The sequence below is a fragment of the Leguminivora glycinivorella genome, chromosome 15 (assembly GCF_023078275.1).
Source record: "Leguminivora glycinivorella isolate SPB_JAAS2020 chromosome 15, LegGlyc_1.1, whole genome shotgun sequence".
NCBI lineage: Eukaryota > Metazoa > Arthropoda > Insecta > Lepidoptera > Tortricidae > Leguminivora > Leguminivora glycinivorella.
In genome coordinates, this window is record NC_062985.1 from 14160449 (window position 1) to 14178406 (window position 17958).

At 37.2% G+C, this 17958-nt stretch overlaps 1 protein-coding gene across 5 annotated transcripts in view; it reads left to right on the forward strand.

Moving 5' to 3' along the window:
- The window catches only part of LOC125233790 (protein fem-1 homolog CG6966), a 95854-nt gene that overhangs the window by 61717 nt on the left and 16179 nt on the right, over positions 1-17958 (forward strand). The window contains exons 2-4 of one of the 5 annotated variants that reach the window (XM_048139892.1): positions 2861-3047; positions 16110-16272; positions 17600-17800. In XM_048139892.1, the coding sequence (XP_047995849.1) occupies positions 2931-3047; positions 16110-16272; positions 17600-17800 (481 nt within the window). In that variant the 5' untranslated portion in view covers positions 2861-2930. Of the gene's footprint in view, positions 1-2824; positions 3048-3112; positions 3228-16109; positions 16273-17599; positions 17801-17958 lie in introns of those variants that run through there. The other 4 variants (XM_048139895.1, XM_048139891.1, XM_048139893.1 and 1 more) reach the window with 4 other exon arrangements.

The following is a 17958-nucleotide window of genomic DNA, read 5'->3' on the forward strand; positions in this document are numbered from 1 at the left end:
CCTCAAAAGGCTAAAAATGATTATTTTATTCTTGGATTTCTGTGACAAAATCAATTTAATGCCATCAGTCATTAGGTACGATCAGGATATTATAATCAACGCAATGTGCATGGGTTTTAGTCACATAACATGTTTCAATATCGTATAGTGTTTCCAATTTGTGTTATTTCTGAAGGTGTTATGTCAATCCTCTTAACTAATTACCCCGAATTTGTGGCATTAACATCATTATGACACGATATGTTACGCATGAATAATATTAAATGTCTGCCATGTAGAGTTCGATCCTTGGGACGAATTGTGTCTTCCGTCGCTAAATTGGTTCTGTGTCTTTTTATAGAAGTAAAGGAGACATAATAATGGTTTGTACACTTGAAAAGCCTACTCGAACAAATTACTCTCGTTGGTCTTTGTGGTATAACAATCGAGTAAGTAAATATAACCACAATAATGACAGTATTTGCAATTGTTTTTGTCCTTACTTACGAAAAAATACCTGCTAAAGTAAAAGACAAATGAAGTCAAATTATTGCGTATTCATAAAGTTCATTGAAAAAAAAAAAGAATAAATTGTCTACCCTGCTCTCAAAATCGGGCACGTACAAGATGATGTAACTCTTCAAAGTGTTTATTCAGGCATTTATGCACGCAATACTGCTTGGACATTGCTGGAATACTAGATGATTTATTACCATTTATATTAGAATCTTTATTTATTTCTTAGTTTTTTATTTGAAGGTGTAATACTTATATAATAGGCGTGTTGTTACACTTGTTACAATAAATAAAAGGACTTGAATCCGTCACTTAAAACGCATCTCGAATTACAGAAGATATTTAACAGAAAACTTTCTTATGCGCGGGATTTATCAGTTTCATGAAAAACTTTCATGAAAAAAGCATCTACTCTTCAAAAGTTTATGGCGATATGTATAGGCAGACAAGCGATATGAGCTTATTAGTACCTACCATAGATAAACAACTATACAGCTCACGTGTCCTTCGGCGGGAATACCGAGTGGACGCTTATATCGCAATGTTTCCAGTCGAGGCGGCCTCGCTTGGTTTACCCAGTACCGGTCCTACGTTCCCTGCAAATGATCAATAACACTTAGACTACCTTATACACTGTAATTCAACATAATCCTTGCAAGGATTTCATGTTGATCACGTGTGAAAGTCAAGATACCTGATACTTTTCCCGTTCATGAGTCTGGAATAGGTTGTGCATGTTTAGACTAGTCCTTTTTCCTAAAGATCTCCACCTTAATTTTGTCAGAGCCTACTACAGTTATGATAAAAATATTTCCAAAAGAAGTTTTGAATAATCAATTTGAAACGTTATCAAGACGTTTCAAAACGTGACCACAGTCAGGCGCGACCTCTTTCAATTGATCAATTTATGATGACACACAAAACTGTTTACAACTCTTTTAGATCATTGCTTCTAGATAGTATAAACAAGATCTCTTATTAAGTATTGTTTTTATGGATCTCCAGGTCTAGTTATACTAGTGACAGTAGTGATGAGAAAACGCGCTCGCTAAATGTCTCAAGAACTAGCAATATTGACTCAATTTTATGTAGAAATTGTTACTTTGATTTTTTCGCTTAGATGGCTCTTAAGAGCAAAATTTTCTTAATAATTATAACGTTCACAATGTTATTTAACTAAATATGTAATAAAAATTCATTAGTCAATGTCCTGATTGCCAACAGTGTCCATCGAGATCACCGATAGACGCCACACGTGACGAATCACGTTTATATAATGAACGTGCTAAATTGTCTTCAAGGTCGTCGCGCTTTGATCAACATCACATTTGAGATGATACTCTGCTGATAGTGCTGATAGATTTGGTATTGCCAGTTTTAGTTAACTGTGTTGTATCAATAAGTGTTGTAGGTATCAATAAAACCGATACCGCAACGTCCGCAACTTAATTCACAGTAGTTTATTGCCGTAGAGGTGATATGATAATATTGATAATGCAGTAAATGGTAGGTATTTCATTTTTCCTCTTGCCCTTTTTATTTACCTGCCATCATTATGACTATAGCATTTTCGAATGGAAATTTTACCACTATCGCGTCGCTTATATTTATTGTTCCAAGAATTAAATGCCTACATTGCCTACTCATTTACCTTTCTGTGGTTTTTCTGAGTCATAATTCTTCAACTCGTTGTTTAGGTTAACGGTTCGTTTAGAATGAAAGCGCCTTTCCATAGGTTTGGAAAGTACTGTAAGTTAGTGATGGCTGTGATGGCTGCTTAGCGGAATTATTTTCCGGAAAACTAAACTTCACACTTGTTAACTCTTTCTGTAATATTGTCTGACTTGTTTGAATTACCAGACATCAGCTATTTCCCATTTCATTTAACGTGTATCTGTTGTCACAACATAAATGGCCTTTAATTTATACATTTCATGGCGTGACGCTGACGCTTCGTTACAATACAATACAGTAGGTACATCCCTGTTCCGCAAATTATAAATGCACGTACAGTTACAATTTATTAAATGACATACATACATCAGGTCACTACTGTTTCTGCCTCATCACATAACAGTCAGTAGGGTTGCGCCTAAAAAACTAGATTTTTAATTATAAAATTTATAATAAAAATAAAAACGAGAGGGCTTGATGTTGTTTTCGTCGACGTGGTCAGGGGATTTGCCCAGTGTCCACGGACCTTTACAGTACTGGAAACATAATGAGAAAACCCCTTCACTTCTGTTCCGCGAAGGGATTAAAACGCGTACGCAATCTGATATAGGTCTGTGGTCAACGATACAATCTTAATACAGAACGAAACTGACCAGCACAGTCGTGTGTCATATCTTGTATTTCTTTGTAGATTTGTAAAATATAAAGTGGAACTGAGTGAGACTGTCGTGCAGTGATCGTTGTGGTGTGATGTGGTGATCATGTCTTCGGTGGTGTGGGATTTGGTGCCGGTCCGATGCCGCTGGATCGAGACCCTGAGACATTGCGGCAAAACGCTCCTGCGCCGTCAACGCAAGATACTTAGACGTATCAAAAAGGTAATTATTTGTAACGATAAGATAAGACGTGGCACATTATACAAACATGTGTTTATTAATGGTGGGACAGACAACTCGTCACATTAAAATAAGCTGATGACAAGTGACTTAGAGCCTCCTCAAACATATCGACGCGGAATCGGCTTTAGCCTACCGAAAATCGTTCAGCGACGACGACACGTAAGTGTATTGGGGAGACCCTTAGTTTTTGTCTGAGCAATCTCAACATAGATATGTAATTAGATACTTACGCCTTATCAACAATTTCTCGGGATTTCCGGAAATCGGCGATTATCTTCTTGTTTCTGGTTTTGTAGATCATCTACAGCTTAGGTACGTTTAGATTCCGTAGTTCATCTACTAAAACACTAACATTATGTAATTAGGTTCAATTAGCTTTATTATGTACTAGGAAGTCTTTACAACTGAATGTCTTGCGATTTATCATTATCCTCTTTAAGTTGTAGTTCTGCACATTATCGAGTTAATAATGCATTGAGACCTGCAATCTCATAATAATAACTTCTTTAAGTAGCAGTTCCTCCACCATGGTGCATTTCATTCTACGAGATTGTTGCTTATACATGGTGTAACATGAGGAAACCGTAAGATTTTAACTACGCATTTCTGAGGGCAATATAAAGATAAAATGTTGCAAATTTCGCCAAAAAAATATATTTGCGTATTTTTTTTAGTTTTATTGGATGTGTAATATGATGAGGAATACGCTGTTAAAATTATTCGGTATCATGTTACGTTACACCGTGTGTAGTGCCATATTGCTAATTATTATTAATCATAAAATTAAAATATGGAGTTATTAATGATCGATTTTCAAAACTGTCGATATTTGGTCTGGTATTTCTCATGTCCTGGTTCGAAAGTAGAAGATTCTCGTAATTGATTTCAGTTTAGGTAAATGTACAGCATACGCGAGTGAAGATCTCGTGAAAAGCGTCAAATGCAGTCCATTTAAAAAAATGTAAGCAGTAATCCATATTACTAATATTATAAATGGGAAAGTGTGTGTGTCTGTTTGTTTGTCCGTCTTTCACGGCAAAACGGAGTGACGAATTGACGTAATTTTTTAAGTGGAGATAGTTGAAGGGATGGAGAGTGACATAGGCTACTTTTTGTCTCTTTCTAACGCGAGCGAAGCCGCGGGCAACCACTAGTAATAGTATATATGTGACTTTGAAACTAACTGGCTCGAGGTTCATGTAACTTCAAGTAACTTGGTCCCAGTGGTCGTTTTAAAATTCAAGGTTTTCTATTGTTTGTATTCTTAAATTTTTCTTAGATTTTTTAAGTGTTCAACTAATACTAAAGGTAGGTATTAAAAATGTAGGTATATATTAATATTTTTTATTTTATTTTTAGCATTTTTCGACAGTGATGGAAATTTTTAACGTGTTCAGTTTTAGACAAAATATTATGAATTATCGCAAAAAATGGTTCATAGGTAGGTATTATAATAATTGCAGAGTGTAAATTGATCCTATTTTAGGCTAGCATTGCATGCTGCTACAAGTGCATTCCGACATGTGATCAATATTTAAAAATCGGCATGAAATTTTTTTTACAGATCACCTTTAATGCGTAACAACGATTATTTTATTTAAGATATATTTGACTGTTATCACTCCAAGAGTGCATCTGAATATATGAGCGCGAAAAAAAGAAAGTAATAAATGCCCTGTAGGCCTAGCACATGATGGCCGCGGGAGTATGTCGCCGCGAGATAGATCACACGTCTTTGTCTAATTGTATTAATGACATAAGGACAGGTAGTCTATCTCGCGGCGACATACTCCCGCGGCCATCATGTGCTAGGTAGGGCTTCCAAATACCGGACATTCTCCAATACCGGTATTCATTCCGGTATTGGCGATTTCAATACCGGGATCCCGGGATCCCGGTATTGAAATCAGGAAAATATAAAAACCAAGTAATTTGCTTAAAATAACAAATTTTATTCAAAATCTCGTTTGTTAATTTTCATGCGTGTTATACTACAGCAGAATCTTGCTAATCCGACTTACAATTCTTACAAATGGGTCAAATCGATTACATTTCCAACTTAAAAAGTTTAGATTTTGACCCAAAACGGTTTTTCAAACTTATGTGGCCAAGTCGGCTCAACTTTTATTGTTTTTAAGTATACCTACATAGTTCAAACGGCTACGCCCTGTGCTCTTTATTTTTGTTGTGAGTGGGACTGAGGACGCAGTATAAAATCAAGCGGGAAAGAGCGCCAGATCTGTACTCAGGTGATTCTGTAAGTTAGATATCGCCTCCAGATCGGACATTTTGCAAGAAGACGCGGCCATAGCAAACCATGTTTTTTGCCAAATCGTTCTCTTTAAGCTCGTGCGGAATAGAACCTTTTACATTTTAATAATAACAGGCCTTTGCATCTATAACAGACGATTCAAGCAGCATCCTTGCGACACTTACATTCGTGGCCGTATAGCCCAATTCAAGAGAGGATCCCTCGTCCGCACACACGGCAGGTATATGCTCCCCCAGATGGGCGGGGGTTAGAGGCCTGCTCGTGACGCCTCATGCGTTTATCATTCAAGGAGAAAAACCAGGCATTGGCGTGCTTGGATTGACCGTCATGGATAACACGGCGCCACGTGGGTCGGTTCTCGGCCAGTCGTTGCCACTGGTTGCATGGAATATCAAATGTGACTATGTCACGCTTCACGCAATCTTTAAAGCGCAGCATTGGCCGTCCGACCGGTCTCTTTGCATCTGCAACCTCTTCCAGCAGGATTTGACGCGGCAAACGAGTCCGCTCCATTCGATACACATGCCCGAGCCACCTCAGTCGCCTCTTCTTTAATATGGCTATGATACTAGGAAGCTGTGTCTCATTCATGCAGTGTTACATTTTATAGTCGGTGTTAATGGTATAATTGTACTGTAGATTTAACTATAATATCAGTATCACTTTATTAAATAACAAGCATTAAGAGCATTTCTCGATTACACACACTATAGTTTCATCATTGACTTTTGAAATTAGAACATGAGATGATTTTTTTTAAACACATTGTAATCAATATCTATGGTACAATTTAGTGGTATTTTTGTTTTTCGTGGCGCTAGAGGCGCTAAAGCACTAATAAAATAAATCCACCAAATCATTGAATAATTAGCCAAGAATCCGCACGAAGCGCTTTGCTTCTTCTTTTCTTATGCGCACTGCCAAGGAGTGGAATTCCTTGCCGGCGGCTATATTTCCGAGCTCATATAACCCTTCCTTCAAATCAAGAGTGAACAGGCATCTTCTGGGCGAGCTCACTCCATCGTAGGCCACGTCTTTGACTCTGCTTTGGCTAGTCTGTGGCCAAGAGTAAGCCCATTTATAAAAAAAAAGCTAAATTGTCCGACATAGATTATTAAAAATCACATTAAGAAATAATCTATGGAATCACACATTACTTTACGGAAATCCATGATAATCAAAATCAAAAAGATTACTTCGCGGAATAGGAACACTTCATTTACGTATAAGAAAAGTAATTTTCCTCATTTTGATAGTTGAGTAGTGAGTTCCCTATTTCGTTACTATCGGGAATGTTACGGCAAAGTTTTCAGCTAGAGTTCAACACACTAACGCACACGTACAACAGTGAAAATAGAGTAGCTACGGTATACGTTAGTTCGTTTGCATTAACCAATATAGATGCATCAAGGCGATTTGTTTACAGAGGATCTATGGCCTATTACAACTACGTTTGACGTGTTGCTTTTCTGTCACACTTACGTGCGAAGTCACAAGTGCGACAAATGTGTCAAAAACTGTTCGCGGCAGACCCTCCTCAATGAATGATTTTGACGCGTAACTTTAATTCTTTATCTGGGTAATCATCGAAAAAACTATCATTTTCATACAAATCTTGCAAAAACACCAAACAGAGAATGTGTCAAATCGAGAAAAGAGAGCAACAAGCAAGATTTACGCGTGTAGTGACCATCATGATGCAGAAATTTTACGTTTTTGATGAGTAATTTACGTTAATTTGGCATAATTTGTTAGTTTTTAAAAATACCGGGATCCCGGTATTGCTAAATTAAATACCGGTATTGAAATGGGCCCAAAAAAAGGCGGGATCCCGGGATCCCGAGATACCGGGATCCCGGTATTGGAAGCCCTGGTGCTAGGCCTGCTGGAACACAGACTCTGAACTGAACTCTACAACATTAGCCGAGTAGGGATCGCATCAGATACGCAGAAAATATCCCTGCAAAGAAATCCCTGAAATGTCTTCATTCAAGATGTAGACAACTTCGGTTCAGATCCCAAGCTCTCTCTTACACCAACCCTTTATTATTATATTATTATATCTAGGATATTGGCATTGAATTGTTTTGATCACCCAGTATCGTGTTGTACCATTGTGCCGCCTCACGCCACGTCTTCGGTAAAAGACCTTGCGCGCCGGATGCACTTAAACTGTGTGCATTTAGCGCCTACGTCTGCGATGCGTGCCAGTTAGACTGTTATCGATTCGCGGGTCATTGACTTATACGATGATTCTAGTAATGTCGAGAACTGAAGAATAATCATGTGCATTTGAAATCAAATAGCCGATGACGTATATCGTAATACTGTTTTGTTACCGAGCATAAGCTCAAGTCTTTTCCAAGATATTTAACGATGAGCAGCATCAGAGTCGCGCCGGAAGATTTTCTGTGTTACCTTATGGCACGGTACCAAAAATTATATGAACGAAATAATATTTGACCACTTTAGCCGTCACTATCTGTTTGATGCCGACTGTATTCCTGTTTCCGTTTCAATTTCGCGTCCCTTTGTCCTTAACACTCGACATATTGACATTTGTCAAATTGTCACGTCTGTGTTAATAACAGTACAGTAATAATTACTTACGTTTGAATGTATATGTGCGTATTTTTCTAAATAATTATGTAAATTTTCAAGTGATTCACATCAACTTTGGTGACCGAAGCGTTTTGACATTGAACCGCGTCTTGCGACATAAAAGTAATTCACGCAGAGCACAACCCCGACAACAATGAGTTGTGAAACGCGGCTGCTGCACGCATTGTTTCTGTGTATATTTAATTACGAATCGCGTCGCGCGGACGCAGTATCAGCATATCTCTCTGTGGGAACTGGCTCAGTGCAGGGTTTTTAAAGTACGGTGGAGGCGTGGCGGCGGCAACATTCGAAGTGATCGACTGCAGGTACTGTTGGGTGAAACTTACAGACAAAAGTAATGGTCATAGCTCGACGGCAAAATGTGGTGACTGATTGGAAATTCGACTACAAACTAGATGGACGGATGATCTTGTACAGATTGCTGGGAACCGGTGGCTGCAGTGTGTTAAAGAGCGCTCCCGGTTGTGGTTTATGGGGAAGTGGACATCTGTGCTGGCGTGGCGTGGCTTGGATAGGTCGGAATAGAACGGAACAGGTTAAGAACGTTTACGCACTATCCGGAACACTCTAAGAGTGCAAAATGCAGTTTTGTTGCGGTCTACTCCGAAATTGTTAAATACATGTAACCGGTTTCGATGGCAAGTGCGTCATGTAGGGATTCTTTAAGCGTCTTCGCAACGCATTGGCGTTAAATTGTTGAGCTGGGAATTCCTGTTGTATGGACGCTCCCACCATAATGAATCCTGAATGTGATGTATATCAGCCATTTTCGTTATGTTATGTATGATGATTTCTCGTTGTCTCACGATTTCTAAGGGTACTTCTAGAAATCCTAGTTGTTTTATTCAGACGTTTATAGGAACAATGTAAAGACTTAATTCTGTTGCATAATGGATTGAGTAGATTTTCTTGTCTCATACATATTCTTGTATCTGGAATTTCCCTATCAAATGCGCGTGACCAATCTTTATATTACAGTAGTAATAGATAAAAATTATATAGATTAGGAAATTACGGAGATGTTCTTGTTTCTATCATCCGTAACTGTTTCTTACGTAGTGGACTAGTAACATGTGTTTGGGTGTTGTAATCTTATGCAGCATCTTATTAATAGCTGTGATATAAGTGAAAGTTATGAAGACTTGTTTTGCGTCGGGTTTGTTCCGTAATTTGTTTCTAATTATAGTTTTTTTTTAAACTCGTTTTAGTGGATTAATGTCAAAACTGTATATTCTATGTAGGCAATTTTATGTATGCAAATTTAATCCATCAGCTTTCAATATGTCAACAAATATTCTAGCAGTCAAGAGTAAAATGATCCCGTCCATAAGGAAAAACTAAATGTATGCTCCTTCGCTTGGCCCATTGGCCATATCAACAGCTCCCCTAACCCAATAGCAGCTGCAGCCATTTCAGTTAAAATTTTGCGTGATGTGTTAAATCAATAGAAAACACACTACGTAACTACGTACAGTTTTATCACAGGACACTACATCACAACCTAGGAACGTATTCGTTTAGTAGATGTGCAGCGATTTCCTTTCGCGCGGCGCAAGGTCGTTGACCCCGTGCCCCGAGCAATGCGCCTGCGAGGGAAATGGGACCGCATCTAGATAGCGGCTTGTTGTTCTAGTGTAATGCGGAAATCACGCGGAAATATACCTAGGACTGGCCTAGTAAAATACTGTTATCTGACAGTTTCGTAATAAATTATAATTATACTTTATGCATCAAGCTTTTAGGCGTAGGCTAAGTATTTTTCGTATATACTTTATTCAAAGTTTTAGGCATAGATTCGCTAGGTTTTTTTTTTTCGTATGTCATAACATGTTCTTATGAATAAAAAAGTAAAAAAAATACCCAATTGTTGACGCAAATAAAATTAGAGCAGTGGCCCATTTCTCGAAGCTACAAGTAGGGTTGCCAACCGTACTATATAATATAGTACTGTACTATATTTTGGCCCAGCGTACTATATTCTATATGAAACATATATAGTACGCAAAAATACTATATTTTTGGGGTCCATGCCAGTGGCGAATTTACACTAGGGTCAAGCCGCCAATGCGGCGTTTTTATAATGAAAAAAAAAAAATTCGCGCTCGGTACGCTCACGCTTTTATTTCTATTTAACCACCATTGTACATTTCATTACTTCGTTCTGATGTGAAAATATTGCAGTTCAAATATATAAAGCCACCGTTGTTTGTTAATATTTGTATTTTTTTCCATGATATATTAAATAACGACATTTCTTAAGGGGATTCTCTACTCCGATGAGCTTCGATTTGAATTTGAATCTAAAGCCTATCATATTAACAGCATCGCCTTTAAGCAAACTAGTATCCCATAATTAACTACCTCACAGCTCATTGATACTGTGATATTTAGGATCAAAGTTGAATTATTTTAGAACCAAAACAAAACTGGTTTTTTGGTCAAAACTTTTGCCTTAATTAGTTTAAAATTAAAATGGCTTTTGCATTTTTATAAAATTCTAGATCTCATTTAAGTAAAAACGTTTTTAAAACAATGTCAATGTTCATAAAAAATATAAATAAAGGGGTATTTTTTTTTTCAATATATGGGTCTTACGGGTGCGCCAAAGTTCATATAAAATTGGTACATAGATTATTGGTAGTCCGAAAATGTTTCTCATAAAATTTTACACAATAATGATCATTATTTATAACAATTTTATGTTAATAACTATCGTAACTTCGAATGACTTATGTTCATAATGTCATTCATCATAAATACATTTTATACTAATGTTAATGTGTATATACTTATTGATCATAACGATTGCGAGTAATATAATTTATCGTTATATTATTGTTAACAGAACAGAAAGCACATGTGACAGAGTCCAGTTAGGTGCGACGACGAGCGTAGCGAGGAGGAGTGTTAGGTTGACCGTGAGCAAACCAGAGACGACTTTTTAATGTAAATTGTATATGTCACTTTAAAAGCTCCAAGCCCGTTTCTGTAAATGGCACAAGTTTTTCATAGAACGTCCCCAAAACTTTTTTAATAACTTTATGACGAATGATTTTCTTAAACACAAAATTATGAATGTTATTAAATATTTGTATAGAAGTTATGATTAAAAATTTTCGGCCAAATTATTATTATGAACAGTGATAGTAGTACTATTGATAATAATGAAACAAAATTATGATAAGTAAAATTATGAGAAATGATCATTCGGAGCACAAATCGGTATAAAAAATAATTTTATAACAAATAATTTTATATGAGCCAATATGGACCCGGGTCTTACAAATAGGGTGTTCTGCCTTTTCGCAGAACTATTTTGGCCAAATTTCATTTGCCAACCAACAAGTTTAATTTTGACAACTAAAGTTTAGCAACTTATTGTATGGCAGCTTTTCAATTGGTAGAATTATTGCAAAGTAAATTATTAAAATCCATCTAAACTTTTGGCAGACTTGTCATTTGTCAAATGTTTCACTTACTCAAACAACTCTTGGACGAATAACGTTTCGCAACGAAACATTAGGCAAGTTACAAATAATTTCTAACATCATCCATTCGGATAGGGTAGGTACTTTTCTTCCCTGTTAGAAGGGAGCAAAGTAGCTCTTTTCTGTTCAAGGACTATGTTGCCATATAATAGGGGGAGCGTGTTAGATTAACCGTGAGCAAACCGAAAAAAAAACTGTTTAATGTAATAAAAAAATAAACAATATTCAATATTCTTGTAAAAAAAGTAAGTAACTATTAGGTAACTATTTAAATTAAAAGAATATTTATAGGTACGTAAGTAAAAATTGTATCCCTGTCAATAAATTTAGAAAATGATAGAATAGAAGACTCAGTATTGCATTTTTTTCGAAAACGCCACATATATTGTTGGTGTTCAATAAAATATTTGGTACATAGAATAAACAACTAGTTATATATTATGCTAAGTAAAACATTCAAAAACATGAAAGTTTGCTTTTTTTAAAAAGGGCCTTTTAAAAAAAGGCCAATTGTTAGGTTGGTCAATGTGAGCTTGGCAAATAAAACAATAATAATATGATAAGTTGGGAAATGATAATGAACATTCGGCGGAATAAAATTCCGCGAAACGTGAGTTGGGAAGTGATATTCCGCCATACAGCTTTCGACGATAAATAAAAGAACCATCATACAACACAAAACTTGTCAAAAATCGATGAAAACTGAGTGGAGCCCCTTAAAGTGGACAGAAAGAACGATCTCTACGACTTGGTTATCGATTATCTGTACCGTACTATATTTTATTTCGGTGTACTATATTTTTTACACGGAATTTTCTAAAATACTATATTTCCCTAAAAAAAAGTTGGCAACCCTAGCTACAAGTTACAATTTACAAGTGATAGTCACTGTCTAATATGACAATTGACAAGTTGAAAAGATACTTCCGCTTGTAACTTGTAACTTTCAGCTTTGAGGAATGGGCCACAGGTCGTCCAACACTGGGTCTAACAAACGCAAAAAAAAAAAAACTTAAACTTATTCCTAAATACCTACATAGTAATCTCGTTGTACAGTTGTACTTTACATATCGACTACTTAAGGAATGATTGTGAATTGCATGTAAATATTAAAACACATTAACACGATGTAAATGTGCCATACAAATGCGTACGTGTAAACCAATACATTTAGTTTTTTTATTTTTTGTTCGAAAACGAAAATAAATTGCCTTTTAGAACTGTATATCCTTTAAATTATAGGTATTTACTCGTTATCCACGATGAAGGGCAAATTTGTCAAATCTAAGCTTTAATAGCATCGCCATACGAATTACGAATCAAAGCATATGACATCTCAGTCTCACACCTAACGTTCTAATATGGTTTTCAGTTCAGATGTTTACGCACTAAGTGCGAGAAGTGGTTGATTATATGTCAGGTCGAACCTTCGGAGGGCCATCTGTGCTGAAAAACGTCGTACGATACACGTGCGAAAAGGAAATTCGTAACTCGTGTCGATTTAAAACTTTTAATTTATCGCCACTCGTTGCGAACTTCCTTTTTTTCGCACTTTTATCGTAATGTACTATATTCCAATTACGAATTGAACGGAATAAACGTAAACAAACTGCTGTCACTGTCAAAGGGGCCGTCCATAAATTACGTCATTCTAAATTAGGGGGGGGGGGTTTGGTCTGCGGATGACGGTAAATGATAGATGGGGGGGGGGGGGGGGGGGTGTTTCGAAATTGACGTCATTCTTATTTATTTATTTATAGTTTATTTTTCACGTACAAAAAGATTATTTCTAAAAAGAAATTTCTTCCAGCACACCTAGTAAGTGAGACTGCAAATGTGAGAGGCGGCTAAGGCGCATACAATACTAAAATAACTCATAATAAACATACATAAGTAATGCAACATAGATGTACACAAATACAGTAATAACTACAGATAAAATACTCTAACAATAATATTACATATAATACTAGCTGCCCGCCCCGGCTTCGCCCGTGGTACTTAAATGTATTATACATATAAACCTTCTTTAAGAATCAGTCTATCTATTTAAAAAAACCGCATCAAAATCTGTTGCGTAGTTTTAAAGATCTAAGCATACATAGGGACAGACAGCGAAAGCGACTTTGTTTTATACTATGTATTTATATTATATTATAAGTAGTTATATTATATCAATGATTATTGCCAAAGTAAAAATAATAAAAGATGATTCTATAACCAAGTGTTTTAATCATATAATACCCTATTTTTCTCAAATCTGCAATGTTTTATTTTGTCAAACTGGTAATGACGTCAATTTTGGGAGAAGGGGGGGGTCATTAAGATATGACGATAGGATGATTATAGGGGGGGGGGGGGTCTAAAATCTGAAAAAATCGATGACGTAATTTATGGACAGCCCCAAAGTAACACGTGCAGCTCAAGTCAGGGGTTCTCATAGTAAGGGCCGAGAGAAAATCAAATTACTTTTAACTAGTTATTAAGGGTCACTCTATTACATACTTAAAATCGTGAAGCGATCGAACACAATGACTGTTATATTATGTTATGATCCCATGCAAGTCAATATAAAAATCGGTCCAAAATTGACGAAGTTCTGTCATATCAGATACTTACAAAACCAATAATTGAATTTATAACCACCATATTATCACCATCGCATTTGAAGACGGTTTTAATTAGCTATTAAAATTCACTACCACCTAGTCTCAAAAATTGCTGAAAAATAATGTTTAGCGGCCCGCTACTTGGTCGCCCAGGTACATTTCCACAGTAATACGAGTACCAGTGCAATAAACAAACTACCCGACAAAAACGGCTTTTTAATTTCAATAAAATATACCAAAACGTTTAGTGTTGAAATTTATTTTCGTTTTAACAGAGTCATTATTTGTGTAATGGAATATGTAAAGATTTTTAATAAACCTGTAAAATATCGGCAATTTTGATACCTCGAATGGTGCAATTTTTTTATAGCACTGGCCACACTTTTGTTTACAATAATTCCGGCTAATTTAAAATAGGAATATATTTATATACCTGAAAAATTTTGAGGACACTTGGGTGGTTTTATTTAAGTCACTCTTTGATTTGCTGCGTTAATTACGTTTTGGCTATAAAGTAGATACATACCTATAATGTAAATCAGTAACCTTCAATTCCCGGTGTGTCATTGTAAAACTAGAATACCTACGATCCGTTGACTAACGCATTGTTTATCTATTAATTCACGGTTTTCGATCGCCACTTACATAACGACTCATGTGGGTTTACAGGTGAACATTCCTGAGTGGTCTTAGTCTTAATGACGAAGTGGTAAGGTCTGTATTCGCTAGTTTTCATTGTTTTGCAACGGTCTACTGTTGCACCACGGCCGGGACTGTTGCCAAACGCTGCTGTACTTGTGCCTTAGAGATTTCACTTTGCGAATCTTCATTGGTGATGACATACTGCAATTTTTGTAGTGCGTGCCATCACCAACTTCCAATTTCTAAAGGCGTCTATCGAGTACATTTACATTTTCGCATTCTGTTGCACCAATTTCGCATCATATTTGAACTGAGAGCAGCGGTAACGTTCACTCGCTCTGTTGTTTTGGGTCATCGATATACATACATGGATATCATTATCATTCTAGATATACTGCTATGTTTTCATATAATTACAATGTATTTTTTATTGAATTGCAATGTAAAAATTATGTTCCGCAAGAAGAATTGTTTTTAATCAATTTCACGTAACTTGTAAGAATTAGGAGTACTTATAATGTATTTTTTTATAACGATACGGTGATGCTTGAGTCACAAGAAATCTTCCAAATTAATATTATAAGGCAGTCGTTTCATTTAATTTTACTTTAAAGTGACTCATTATAATATCAAAGTATGCAGTTGCAATGGCACACCGTTAAATAACCTGAATTTTAAAGTAAGTAATACCTAACCTACTTTCTCGATAACAATGAGTCAGACTGTTTTAAATCATAATGCAAATGACTGCCGATTATTTCCATTTCTCCTGATTCGATTTTCAATAACAATACGCACGAAATTAGTAAAAGTTCAATCGATCCGATGACTTGCTAATTTTAAACCGATGTGCAGCTGCAAGGTTTGCATTCAGAACGCGATGCCGCGGATTTTTACAATTGTATTTTCGTCAAGGAGCTGACCTCCTTGCGCGATGAGCTATTCTCGGAATCCTGAGGATTGTACTAATTATGCATTGTGAAGTATTTACCTTATCGGTTGTATTTTTACCACAATTGATAATTGATAAGGTAAATACAGCCGGTTGAGTTGTACCGAACTAAAGTATTTTGTGATAAAATAATATCATAAAAAATAGCGATTTTAAGAGCATCATGTTTGATTCTAATATCTGTTCAAAATATTCAAATTGCTTCTTACAGTCAATGTTTAGCACGTATAGTAACCATTTAACACGCAATGTACAAACATTTTAATTTGTTGAAGGAAATCCTCACGAGGCAATAAAATCCGTAAAAGTTATAGGTGTATGAAACCTGCAATCACACAAATACGTAATAATTGACCATCCTGCGTGACTGGCATAAATTCCTGTCGTTCTTGAGAGCCGACATGTGATACAATATAAAAGAAACGTAAACTATAACGTCCTGTTTTCTTGTTCCAGGTGTACCTACACAGTTGGCGCTCCGCAGACGAGCTGAACATGTTGGTGGGTGCGAAGGTGGGCGGCGCCACGCCGCTGGTGATCGCCTGCAGGAACGGACACTACGACGTGGCCGAGTATCTCATCGAGAGGTGCAAGGCCGACATCGAACAGCCCGGATCAGGTGAGCACAATACTGATCATAGTGAGGCGAAAGTAATCATTGTGAGGCGAAACTGATCATAGTGAGCCGAAACTGATCATAGTGAGGCGAAAGTGATCACCGACGTGGATCGGACACGCGACGTGGTTTAGTACCTTATCGAAAGGGGCAAGGCCGAGATCATCAAGCTGTCCGGCTCAGGTGAGCATAAATTCAACATGGCGGGGCGAAGGTGAGAAGCGTTACCCCGCTGGTGATTGCCTGCAGATATGGACACATCGATCTGGCCAACTTCTTCGATCACATGAAACGCTTTAACGGTGACAGGTGGCACATAAAATGCTTTTATTAAAGTGTCTGCAAGACCGTAAGCAGCGGCGGAAACCAAAGAGTAATTAAATTTGGTAGGTTTGTACCTATAATAAGTTTTAAATTAATTTATCTTACTCCATTGCCATCGAAATTTCGAAATAGACGTTTGACGTTGAAGCTGCAAGTTGTATATAAAATGTATGCTACTTGACGCCGACTGACATTGGTACTGTAGACCATTAATGCGTTGTAAAGCACTGGCAATGAAGTTTGTGTGTTGAGCAATATGTGATTACTTATTTACCTTACGCTACGCTTATGCAGATTGTCTATGCAACGTCGACGCATAACAATACCCATCATTATATGCACGTTTCACAAACCTTCCGTTGAATTAGCGTTCATACCTTTGTCTTTCAACCATTGTTCACAGAAGCATGCGGTTAACGTTAGTTATACGCTTTCCCTGCTTTCCTGTACGTCAATCACTTGGCTTTCGGCCACTGTGGTATGCCAAGGAAAATCCGTGCATATAAAAGTCACAAGAAACATCTACTCAGTTGGCACAGGAGTTAGATACAATTAGTCGAAAATCTTCATTATCGATTTTGTCACTTTGTTGGTACGCGTAGGTTTGAGTTTCTCAGGTTATTCAGCAACGAAAACCAAGTCTGTTTAATTTACCTGTGTGTATGTTCTAAAACACCTGATTATGGCGTATAGCCAACTTGCTAACCGACCTGGCAATTGGAAACTTTTTTCTTACAAAGCTATTTACACTATATATCTGCTACAATTTGTTATTCTCGTAAATACAAAGTATTTGCGTGATGATTTATTTATTTGCTAGGAAGTTTTCTAGTAGAAGATTTAAAGACTCTTGTATAATTGTAAACAATATTCGGACGCCGCCTATAACCTTCAACTAAAAATCGCTAATTAGATTTATGCTACAGAGCTACTCCAAGACGGTATTATTAATATCAACGTATTTCTAAGCTAACCAATTTATAAAACAAGTCTTTTTTCCTTCCAGTGACATTCGACGGCGAGACGATAGAGGGCGCTCCGCCGCTCTGGTGCGCAGCGGCCGCCGGCCACCTCCCCCTAGTACGTCTTCTAGTCCGCGCGGGCGCGTGCGTGAATTCCACCACGCGAACGCACAGCACGCCGCTGCGCGCCGCCTGCTTCGACGGCCATTATGATATCGTCAAGTTCCTCGTGGAGAGTGGGGCAGGTGAGACTGGTCTATTACTCTGTTTATGGTGTTCTTGGGCCCGGTAGGCGCCGGTCACCTCACCCTAGTGCGCCTTCTAGTCTACGCAGGCGCGTGCGTCAATTCTGCTTCGACGGCCATTATGATATCGTCAAGTTCCTCGTGGAGAGTGGGGCAGG